At 41.3% G+C, this 12,860-nt stretch overlaps 1 protein-coding gene across 1 annotated transcript in view; it reads left to right on the top strand.

Moving 5' to 3' along the window:
- Positions 1–961: 961 nt before the first annotated feature.
- PCYT1B (phosphate cytidylyltransferase 1B, choline) overlaps positions 962–12,860 on the top strand; it is a 63,228-nt gene continuing 51,329 nt past the window's right edge. The window contains exon 1 of the mRNA XM_054005940.1: positions 962–1,299. Within this exon, the coding sequence (XP_053861915.1) occupies positions 1,228–1,299 (72 nt within the window). The 5' untranslated portion in view covers positions 962–1,227. The remainder of the gene's footprint in view (positions 1,300–12,860) is intronic.

Genomic DNA, 12,860 nt, shown 5'->3' on the forward strand with positions numbered 1-12,860 from the left:
GAACTGTCTCTGTCTGGCCTCAGTGTGTGTACGACAATTATGGATGCCAACTCTCTGAAATTTATTGAGTAAGGTGATTGTAGCTCTTACTGCAGGAACTCTCACTCCTACATCTGCCAACTAGAGTTGCCAATTTTGGTGGGACATATTCCTGGAGATTTCATCACATGACAATCTTTAATTCCTGCAGACTCCAGGCCAATCCTGAAGGGTTGGCAACCCTCCTGCCAACCCCCAAACCAGTTCTGTCCCCATCCAGTCCCCATGTTAAATCTGCCCCCACATTAGCATGACAAGGTGGGTGAGGTAATATCTTTTATTAGACCAACTTCTTCTGGTAAGAGAGAAAAGCTTTTGAGCTTCTGTGTAAGATCAAAAGCTTTTCTCTCTTACCAGAAGAAGTTGGTGCAATAAAAGATATTACCTCACCCACCCCTTGTCTCTTTAATATCCTGGGGCCAACATGGCTACAGCAACACTGCATACCACATTAGCATGTCACACCAGTTCTGCCCATATCTCAGCTCTCCCTTCACATCAGTTCTGTACCTCCAGGCCCCTCATCAGTTCAACCCCGACATCAGTTTTATCCATCTCTCAGCCCCCTCCCATAAATTCTGCCCTCAGATCAATTCAGTATAAAATATGTAAACCATTTCAACAGTTTGTGTTCATTCAGTGTCTTTGTAAAATACTTTGGAATTTTGAACTGGTCACATTTTTTTTTTAATTTAAGCAAAGTAAATCCATTCTGGCTCTTTGTCATCTGTTGTACAACCAGAAGAACATCTGTCATTCAGGCAGTACCAGCATTTGAGCCAGTACACAATGACACAGTTAATTTATCAAACAAATTGTTGCCAAAGCTCCACTGTGGGACAGTGCAGATTAAACAATGTCCTTTTCACTAATGCCTGGCCAGTTCTGACATTCAGCTCCGACACAACAGCAATGAGTTTGTTTCCCAGAGCATAACAAGTGCTGCAGAAAAAGGGACTATGGGCTGCAGAAAAGAAAAACAGCTAGTCAGATTTGGGTCTTCATATGCTAAATGGCCTTATCACAGCAGATTAGTTGGAGCTGATCTTTAACCTCTCTTGAACAATTTGGCATGTTTTAAATACCAGAAGTGGAAATTTCAATTTTTGTGCTCAAAGTAACTCAAGGTTCGGTCAAGGAAAGTGTGAAAGCTGCAAAGAGAAGTGTGAGAGAAGCAAGTTAAGGAAGATGGTAGGTTGCCAAAAACGCAGGACAGAGGAGGAAACTCAGGATACCTATGCATCCAAATTTCAACGAAAGGTAATTTAGATTTTTTTCATGTTTTTTCTGCAAACTATAACAAACATACAGGTTATGAATAGAACAAATTAGGAATTATCATTGCAGCCTTAAGAAAAGCAAATACAATCATTAATAAGAGATTTTTTTCCATCAGCTTATCTTTATGTCTAGTTGTTGTAGTATGTACTTGATCTTAATAAAGTACAGTATTATTGTAAGATAAATAGTTAAAATAATACTTCCTTGTTGAGGCATTGTACACCAATTTTATACTTGTAAATGTTAGAATCTCTTGAAAATGCAGGAGTAAAATATTAATAGAATGCAGGCAGATCATAAATTATAGTAGTGTTAGCAAATTTCACTGCCATACTTTGTTTAGAAATGTCTAACCATTATTTTATCATTTTTATATACCATATATCTTTCAGAGCATATGTATATATGCACATGTACACACATTCGGAGTGCGTATAGTTCAGTAATTCTTTTATTTCTTCTATGTATTGGTCTGAATTCAGTCTTGCTGTAACTCCATTATCATCAGGGTTTATACCAGGGATGAATTTGGCCCTTTGTAACTATTCCAGGAATGACTTATCAAACTGTGCTATTTATACCACATTGCAACGCGACCTATTTAAACTAATGTAACCCTTAAAAATGAAACATTTCAAGGAATTTTTAGAAGAATATACCTTTAAAATGAGAATAGATGAAACAACAGGTTTCAGATAAGGATCCTGATGAGATCTATGTGCCACCTACTTAGGTGTTATGTTTGTTTCCAAAATATGTTATTCTTCAAGTATAGTTAACTGATTGAATCACCAAAAAGAAGTGCGTATTTTTTCATTTATGTTTGTGTAATATTCTGGTTAAACATCTATATTTAAACTGCAGCAATCTGCCTTTTTAATGGGTCTTCTGTCTGTTAGACACTGTCTTCATACACCACTTTAAAGCACCTGTTAGGGTCAGGCTGAAGAGAAATGGAAATTGAAGTGCAGACATGAAGCCTTAAAGCCATCAGATTCAAACTGTTCCTAACGCAGTAGGCTATCAAGGTGGAAGGTAAAGTTCAAGATGGCACGGTGGCAGACACAGGTTTTTTTTTTTTTTTTTTATGGCCTGACTGCATTAGTGACACTGAAAGAGTCAAAGAAGAGTAAGTGTATGGACTGAGCCTGATGAGAACACTTTTTAAAACCCATAGGCAGGCCAAATTCTTATTGCAGTGACATTAAACTAAATCCAAATAACTCCATTGACGTTAACGGGGTGACACTGGATTTACATCACTATAACATAGCAGTTTTCAAACTTTTTGAGCTAAGCTCCCCACCCCTTTGAGTTGCAATGTTTGGTTATGCTCCCCAATACCTACCCCTCCTCCCTCAGGTTTTTAGGGTGGCGGAAGGTGAGTGTGATGGTCTCTGGGGTCAGAGCCAGCACTGGGCATGGAGGCATTGATACTGACCCAGAGGCTGGGTGGCCCACTGTGAGTCAGGGGGTGGAGGTAGTGCTCTCTCCCTGAGCCCCCCAGAACGTTGCGCTGTGCCCCCCTCACGGGGCATGTCCCATAGTTTGAAAACCTCTGCTGTAACAGATATCAGAATCTGGCCACCTGCCTATTTAAAACCCTATTCCCATCCAAACAGAGAAGAAAAGTACAACGTATTATAATATAAATTAAATAGGGAAGACAAGCCAGAGCAAACTCACCTGAGAATGAACATTTACATTATTATAATGTCTAACAATTAGTTCTGATGCCAATGGCTTTCAAAGCATGTAGTTATTGCCACAGCATGAAAGTCTCTGTTTTAACCACTTTCAGCACTCTCGCGCTACAGTTTCACAAAAATGAACAATGAATATATAAGCAGCACATTATTGCAGAGAGGCTGTTACAATCCAAGCCCTGGCTGAAGATCAAATACACACCCACTGGTGAACTAGAAATAGATGTGAGTTCTGAGCTAGCTTAGTATCTGTGTGTTCACTAATTCAAGTTTTTTCAGTAGATAAAAGGAGATCATCATGAGAAAACAGTTTCAAATAACATTTCAAATAATTAGTAGCTTAGGGTGTGTGTGTGTGTGTGTGTGTGTGTGTGTGTGTGCGTGCGTGCACACGTGCCATCATTCCCTTCTAGATCTTAGAGTAGAATCAGGGTCAAATTTATCAAAACAAAAACTTAAACACTGAATTGCTTTCACCATTTATATATGGTTACTCTTTTGCATTTCAATCAATTTGGACAGTGAAACGACACAAGCCAAATTTCATTCTTGCCTACAGTCACTTGAACTTTCTAGTTCATACATAGAGATATTGGTATTTTTTAAACAACATTTGGCCTAATGACAATAGATTATTTTATTTATTCAAAAATTCTTCCCATGCTAAAACTGGAAAAAGAAAATGATGAATCCGACTCCACCTTTCCCTCTGCTTGCCAAACCTTATTTATAACCTCCCCAACCTTCACACTTTAGCTAGGCTTGCAAACCTCTTCATACGTCTGTCTTCCTCCCTTCCCATCAGGATCATGGTTTGCTTTATCTACATTGTATCAGCCTCTTGCTGCAGCCTTTTCTTTGTGAAACTGTCTTCCCAATGTGGCTATGCTCCAGGGTAGTGTCTTGGACCATGTTTGTTTTGTTTTTTATTCTATTCTCAGGTTCCCCATGCCCTCTCTTGATGTTTAGAGAAGACCATTCCTGCAAATTCTAGGGCATAACTCCTTTGATTTGTCCAAAGGTGGGATGTACCAGTGTGGCATACCAGCCCATATTAGCTCACTTCAAATACAGATGTGAAATCCACAAGAATACCAACACTGTGTTTGTACATGAGAGCCAGGAAGTGAAAGTTGTCTAGTTTCATTGTCCATTCTGAGTAAAATGTGAAAAATAAACTATAAAAATAGTCCTGGAACTTTCATGACGTTACTGTGAGTATACTTGGATGAGGCCAGCAAAGCTTTATTAAAATAATATATCATCAGTGTAGAAGGTTATAATGTTGCGTGCATACTTAAAGCATAGTGTTGGATAGGCATGTATATTAGACTAAAATTTTGTCTTACATTTAGTATTTGCGAGCTGGAAATTGTACTATGTTCCTTCCCATCTCCCACAGCACCACTATATAGTAGAAATAGACAGTCTCTTGTGCTCTACCTTTGGCCTTGTCTACACACAAAGTTGAGAAGCTCAGGCCTTTCTGCTCACTGAATGAGGCAAAGTCTTGTGGAAACATAGTATAGTTCCATACATAACATAGTATTGATCATGTAATTAAAAACCATCATAATACATACTCACAGGGGAGCCAAGTTAAGGTTGTACAGGCAGCCTTAATTCTGGCATTTCTTAACTTTTTGGGTGCTTGACTTTGCAACCTTAATAAATGTCCTTTTAGCATAGCTTTTGTGTGTAATTTTGTGGTTTATTAAACTGTAAACTGAGAAAAAAAACCTTTCATGCCATCATATTGACGCTAACATTTATATCCACCACAAAGACCTTTGCCACATGAGCTACAGGAGCAACTGATAGCAATAGTAGGTTGTCATCTGCTATGTGGACCACCACTAGAAAGGGAAGAGGAACACACTTAGCTAGTAGTTTTCACAAATATATTCAGATAGCAGATACATGCTGAGACTCAGGAATCTTGGATTTCATTCCAGGTTCTATGCTGAAGTGGGCACACTCTTCTGCCCAGGTTCCCCCACGCTTGACTCCTTCTGCCCCATCCCCTAAAACCCATCCCTGTCCCATTCCTGTCTCTTCTCAATTCCAATGCCCAGCCCTACCCCAGGTCAGAGCAGCTCTTTGGGAATGACACGCACACAGTCCAATCAGCACTAGGAGCTATGAAAGTCTCAAGCATACTCATTAAGAGTGAACTGTTAAGAGATTTTAGCAGCTAAAACCGAAAAAGTCTCTACTGAGCAGGTATAAATAGTGACTTTTCAAAGGTTTATAAGTTGCCCAAATTTGGGTGGATTTGCATGAGGATGGCAAAAGATACCTCCCTGACACAAATTCAGTCTTTGCTCCAAAGCAAGGGGGAGTCTAGAGCATTTCAGAGAAAAGGTCTCCAGGTTTAACATGGGTAAACCAACATATTAGAGCCTAGCCTTGTTCTTGGAAACAGCTAAATGATTTTAGCTGAATTTTTTCAAAAATACTGCGCCTGATGCAGACACCAGGCTTGGGAAATTTCAGCCCAAATGGTTAAAGATTGGAAAAATTATAAGCAACTGAAAACAGGGTCTTATAATAGGAAGTGTCAGGCAACCTTAATAATAGGCTATGCTATTTAGATTTTATGAGTACAGTTGTTGTTGATCCTTTGAGTTCAAAGATGACCATGACATCACTGATTGATTTGGTTTTGTTGATTTGGTTTTTTGAACACCTGAGTGGGTGATCAGACCAATTTGAGCTTTGAATTGTCTGTGGCACACTGAATAAGAGATGCCACTATGGGTTACTTGATTAATAGCAGACATGCTGCTGCTGTGAGATTCACGCTGCTGGCACTTCTGCTCTGCCTCAGTATTTCTCCTCTGCTCATAGACTGTAGCTCCAATATGGATGAGACTTCACTAGGTAGAACAATCATGAATGAGATATTCCCAAAACTGTGTCAGTGTTGAAATGCCTCCAGGATAATTTGAGGGAGTCTTTGAAAGGTTTCCTCTGGCCTCTCTGAAAGTGCTTTCCCTCCTTTAGCATGCCACAAAAGATCTTCTCTGACAGTCACTCAACTGACATTCTGGTGACATGGCCTGCCCATCTCATCTGTGATTTCATACATAGACACACACACACACATCACATGTTTTTTAAATAAAAAATGTATCTATTCCCTTCCCAGGTTATTTCACAAGTTTATAACAGTAAGTAAGCAAGTTTTATGTGAGCATCACAGCAAAGATGGCCCTTCAGGAGGGGAACTTGAATGCACCCAGGGATAGGATCCTTTCAGATGCACCCAGAAAGTGTGTTCCACACATCTGGGATGGTTAGAAGGAAGTACGGAGATATTTGTATGAAAATCTGAGAAATGGCCAACCAAAGGCTGGCATCATTAGTGGAGCAATTGGTGTTTGGGGGTGATTTCTGAACAGGGCCGGGTGCATAAGTAGGGAGGGACGAGTTGTAGAGGGGCAGAGCTTTGAAGATAGACTCAAGAAGCTTGAACTTGAGACAGTGGAGGAGGAGAATGCAGCAAACAGTCAGGGTCAGGGAGAAAATGATCAATAATATGGGTCAGGGAGAAAATGATCAATAATATGGACAAGGAAGCCAATCTTAGCAATAGCATTTTGTGTAAATTTGAAGGAGCTGATGTGCATGTCAGGGAAGCCAGAGAAGAGGAGGTAATATTAATAAAAAGAAGACATAATGAGGGTCTGGATGTGAGCTTTCACTGAAGGGATACAGAGAAAAGGATGGATCTTAGCAATGTTGAGGAGAAATAAGCAATAGAATTTGGACACGAAGAAGAAATTGTTGTTCTTCAAACCCAATAGGGAGGTAAAGGCTCTAATTTAACTCTTCTTAAGGCCTCCAGTTTTGGAAATGTTGAAATGCTGTGTTGTAAATTTCTGGTGTACAGCTCTAGTATTAACTTGGGGCCAAATTCTGAAGCCAAAGGGGCAGTTGTACATGTGTGTATAATTTGTACCCTAGTCTTTGGTTCTATGGAGGAAATGGCCTATTAACAGCTAGCTGAGTTCATCAAAATGCTTCAGTCTCATCCTGTGCATTCAACAGATGAATCTGACTGCAGAAATGTTTGGTTGGCAATCTGTCCTTCCTTGACAACCAGATAAGTGAAAACCGGCTTGTTAAAATTAGCAAAGAGAATCAAGCCAGCCACTCAGCTAATGACAGAAATGGTAGGTCTACTTGGTCTTAACACTAATTGGTCAGCTATTTATGTATCTAACAGAAGTGTAAGATACAAACTGTTATCCTCTTGGGAGGAAATCCACTATCATTGCTCATCAACTGGAATTTTGTTCCAAATTAGTTTACAAAAGCAGTGCATATAAAGCCCAATATTCTTGGGGGGGAAGCGGGAAATGGCGGGGGGGGGGGAGAATAGGGATACATAGACAGGCCATAGCATGGGGGAGGGAGAATATGGGATCCTGGTATGGCGGGAGAGAGGAGTAGGGCACGCACACACACATCCTGGCTGGTGAGCTTGGGACCGTGGTATGGAGGAAAGGGAAATGGGGATGCACGCAGATCCCTTGGCATTGGTAGAATGGGGGACTCTGCAGTAGAGGGAATGGGGGCACACAGAGCTCTTGGCATGATCAAGGGGAGATTGGGGAAATCCTGATCTGAGTGGAAGGACGTGCACACACAGCCATTGGGGATGGAAGAATGAGGAACCCTCATATGGGGGAAGAAGTAATGGGCGGCACACACAACCACTGGCAGGGGCAGATTGGGAAACCTTGGTGTGGGGGAAGGAGGTAATGGGGGATATGGAGGAAAGTGGGAAATGGGGTCACACACAGAATCCCTGGCAGGGAGAGACTGGTGGACCTGGTACATTGGAGAAAGGGGGATATGAGGGAGAAAGGGAAGAGTGAGGGAACACAGAGCCCCTGGTATGGGGGGAAAGGGGAATAGGGGGCACACAGAACTTTTGGCCTGCGGGAAGGGGTGGGGGGTAGCACTGAGTCACTTAAATATAGGGGAATGGGAAAATGGCACATGAGAGCTTGTGTGTTTACAGGGTGGGTGGGAGTGGAGAGGAAGTGAAGAGCCCCTGCTGTGTGCAATGAGTTTGGCTTACAAAAACCAGAGTGCAGGACCCCCTACCATAGCAAAGTTCTTCATGTAACTTCTGCAAAATGTGTATCAGGGCCACTATTAAAAGCCCCTGTTTTCAGAAGTTTATGATTTTGCGATAATTCACCTTGTGATAAAGTTATTTGTACAAAATGTAGATGTCTATACATTTAAATTATGTAATTAGAAGTAAATTAAATCTTACAGGCCTTGTGCCTTCTGACCATACCTAGTTCAACTATGCATTTAAAAATATGTTTTCAGATAAATGGGAACACTGGAAAAATCAGCAAACTTTATATACACACACATGTTTTGATCACATGCACTGAGTCCAGTGGGATTGTACTGGTGCAAATGACTGGAAATTGACCAATGGCCCTGTTGTTGATGCAAAAGAAGGAATAGAACCCAATTCACTCTCCTAGCTGTGGTAGCTGTACAGAGCTAACAGAAGTAAAAAGCCATAAAAATCTTATTTTTGTCACTAAAGTCAGCAGATATGACTCAGAAGCAAATCTGTTGAGTAGGCAGGTGCTGTTTTTACATTACTTTCCAGAGTAGACTCACATTTCTCAAAAGCCATAAACATGAGTATATAAAACAAGAACCCAAGTATATGTACTACCAAATCTCCATTAAAAATGATATCCAGGTTGTAACAAACAAAACTCACTAACTCATAGAAGACTGCTATTCCCTTTCTTCGCCCAGGATTGTTGTATCCACCAGGCAAGGTATTAAACTTCAACAGAACTTTATTTACAGTGGAAATCTCTTTACAAAGCTGTAGCTGCACACTCTAACTCTCCCATCCTCCTCAACTCCTCCCCGCTCCTTCCTGTTTCCTGTCCTTTCAGACTCCCAACAGCCAGTGCTCCCGTTCTCATAATCACATGCAGCATCTAAACACCACATTCCCTCCTCTCTTAAGAAACTTTTCAAATTAAAATAAACATTGTTGTTCTAACCACAGGTACAAATATGAAACAAGACACTATACTGTTGGCAGGAATATTACACTGAAAACACTGTAGATACTACATAACAGTCTCTAGTCCAGGCAGGTGGTTGCCTGGATCTGACAGGCCCTCTCTCAAGCCCCGGTTCCAGTGCAATGTCTTGTTGTGTTGGTTCTACGGTGAAGTCATTCAATGCAGACTGGGTGTTGGCATAATCTCCTCTTGGTGCATAGGCAGGTGCAAGATAAGAAGCATTCCATACCCACCCATCAGAAAGTCGATAGGTGTAAGGTCCCTTCTTCTCTATGATTTTAAGAGGAGCTGTGAATTTATGGTCCCCTTTGCGTAAGATTCCAGGTTTTCCTATTCTAACAAAGGAACCACACTCAAACTTTGGTTCCTTAGCACCCCGCCGTTTGTCTGTGAAAGCCTTAGACTTTGCTTGGTTCTGTTCAACTGTCTTTCTCACATCATCCTTGTTTGGGGCATCAGGTCATGCCTTTAAAAATCCAGCAATGTTCAGTTTAGTATTCAGCTGTTTCCCATGCAGTAACTCTGTGGGTGATCTTTGCGTTGTGACATGTTGTGTCGCCTGGTATGCTTGCAAGAAATCAGTAGTGAAGGGTATCCACGATCGCCCTTCCAGTTTAGCTGTTTGCAAATTCTTTCAAACTTCTGTTAAACCGTTAGATTTCCCCATTGGCTTGAGGGTAATATAGGGATGACCTCCTGTGTAAAATGTTCCTCTCTGCTAGAAAAGTTTCAAACTCCGGGGAAGTAAATTGACTACCATTATCTGAAACCAGTTCTTTGGGGTTACCTTCCCGGCTAAAAACTGAAGAGAGGAACTTAATTACTGTAGCAGAAGAAATTTGCTATGTAAACGCTACCTCAGGCCATTTGCTGAAATAGTCTATTAAAGTGGTGGCATAACGACAGTCAATTGGAGCAGTATCAAAGGGTCCTACAATGTCGATCACCACTTTTTCCCATGCAGATTCAGGAAGAGGAACAGGCTGTAATGGAGGGGTACATGTCACTGCTGTCTTATCATACATTTGGCAAGTGACACAGGCTTTTATGAGTGCTTCAGTTTGAGAGTCCATCCCTGGCCACCAATACAGATCCCGTAGTTGTTGTTTGGTTCTGACAATTCCCTGATGAGTATCGTGTGCCAGGTGTACAAGTTTTGACTGTAATCCTTCTGGCACAAGTAGCCGGTGTGTACCTCATAGCACACAGCCATCGAGCAAAGAAAGCTCATCCCAAACTCTAAAATAAGGCAGCAAAACTGGGTCAAGGTTTTTAGGGTTACTGGACCATCTCTTTGTCAGAAATTCCTGTAATTTTTGTTGAATTGGACACACTGAACAAACAGCTTGAGATTGTTCTCTTGTAACTGCAGTAAGAGTGCTTGTAATAAGCGCAACTACTACATCCTTATCCTCTGGTGGACCATCTGGTGAAGGCAAAGGCAGGTGAGAAAGGCAATCAGCTACCACATTTTTGTTTCCAGGCTTATATTCCAGTTCATAATTGAAAGAGAGTAGTCTTGCAGACCATCTAGCAATACGATATCCTGCTCTTCCCAGTCCTTTCATGGTGAGCAACGTCGTCAAAGGGCTGTGGTCTGTGCACAACTTGAACGTGCGGCCCCACAGGTAAGTTCTCCATTTTTCAGTAGCTCAGATACAAGCAAGTGCTTCTTTTTCAACTGTAGAATATTTTCTCTCAGCATTACTTAGTGTCTTTGAAGCAAATGCAACAGTCCCCTCTGTGTTGTCCTCATGAAGTTGTGTGAGGACAGCCCCAAGTCCATAATCAGAAGCATCAGGAGTTACAATTGTGGGCAATGTGGGACTGAATAGTGCAAGTACTGGACTATGTACAATCAAGTCTTTCACCCTTTCGAAACTAGCTTGTGCATCTGTTGACCACACTAAGGTTGAACTTCTCCGTAGTAATTCTCGTAACGGTTCAATGACAGAAGCATAATTGGGAATGAATTTTGCATACCAGAAGGTAAGACCCAAGAAGGAACGTAAGGTTTGCAAATCTGTTGGAGGAGGAGCATTTGAAATTGCCAGGATATGATCTGGATCAGGTTCTAGTCCAGCCTGTGAAATTGTATGCCCCAGAAAGGAGAGTTCAGTTTGTCTAAATTTGCATTTGGACCTATTGAGCTTGAGGCCTGCTTTGCTGATGCAGTTTAATACAGACTGCAGGTTATTGTCATGCTCCTCGGTAGTATTTCCAAACACAATAATATCATCCAAATAGCACTGAACTCCATGTTGATTCTTCAGAATCAATTACATCATTTTTTGGAAGGCACCTGGGGCTGATGCGAGACCATATGGAACACGTTTAAAACGAAATAGTCCCTCATGTGTAATAAATGCTGTGAGATCTCTGCTGTCTTCATGCAACATAACCTGGTGGTGTGCGCTCTGCAAATCAAGAGTAGAAAACATCTTTGCTCCATGGAGTTCTGCAAATACTTCTTCTATTTGAGGAAGAGGATGGCTGTCAATCACAATAGCTTTATTTGGCTCCCTTAAGTCCACACAAAGGTGAATGTCTCCACCCTTCTTCTGTATCACTACTATAGGTGAAACCCATTCCGAGGAGTTAATCTCTTCAATAATGTCCTTTTGAACAAGTTTTCTAAGTTCCTCTGAAACAGCTTCCCTGACTGAAAATGGTAAGCGCCGTAATTTCTGTCATACAGGCATCACATTATTCCGCATTTTAACTTTATGCGGAAACCCATAAGCACAGCCGAGTTTCTCCTCAACCTGGAGTTGGGTCCCAGCTGAAACAGATGTGTGTACCACAAGAGTGCTTTGCTGGGGAAGATCAATTCATCCATTAACTACCCTGAGATTTAAAGCAGCTAATAAATCTCTGCCAAGGATAGGAGTGCCTTTGTGGACAATGTAGAACTCCGCAGTTATACAGCAATCACCAAAAGTAACTATTGCTGGCAGGCAGTCATGTACTGGAATATGGTTTTTCAAATAGCATACCAAGTGAAGTTTGGGTTCAGTAAGAGGCACATCTTTAAAGTAACGCAAATAGATGGAATCAGGTAGTATAGATACTGCTGAGCCAGTGCCCAACATTAGCTGAATAGAGTGTGATTTGCCTGAGGGTATGGCAGAAACATTTACAGTGCTCTTTATCTGTTCTGGAATATGTGCAGTAGTGATTTTGTCTACACTCAGCACAGTAACATCTGGTATTGTAACTGCATGCACCTGTTGATTGAACTGGCTACTGCGACATACTTTAGCAAAATGCCCAATCTTTTTGCAATGATTGCACTGAGCTACTTTTGCTGGACATCCTGTGTAGCTTGCAAGATGTTGTGGGGATCCACAGCGAAAGCATGCTTTTACTGTATTTTGCATTTGCTGATTCAGTGGCTTTTCATTAGTTTTCCTTTTGCAATTGTTTGTCTGCAGTGATAGTGAACTTTTCTGCAAAGGAGTCACAGCCTGGACTGGGCCTCCTGTACCCTGGCTCATTATTTTGGCTTCAGCTGTAGCTGACTCAATCTGAGTAGCAATGGTTATTGCTTTTTCTAGTGTAAGTTGTGGTTCTAGAAGTAAGCGTTCTCTTACATGAAGCATTGTTGTTTTCTCAATGAGCTGGTCTCTAATCATCTCATCTGCCATATTCCCAAAGTCACAAGTTACAATCAGACTCCTCAGGGAAGCAATATACTGCATTATAGTCTCCCCTGGTTTCTGCTCACACTGGCGAAATCTGTAGCGATTAG

Source organism: Malaclemys terrapin, chromosome 1 (assembly GCF_027887155.1).
Source record: "Malaclemys terrapin pileata isolate rMalTer1 chromosome 1, rMalTer1.hap1, whole genome shotgun sequence".
In the NCBI taxonomy this organism is placed as follows: domain Eukaryota; kingdom Metazoa; phylum Chordata; order Testudines; family Emydidae; genus Malaclemys; species Malaclemys terrapin.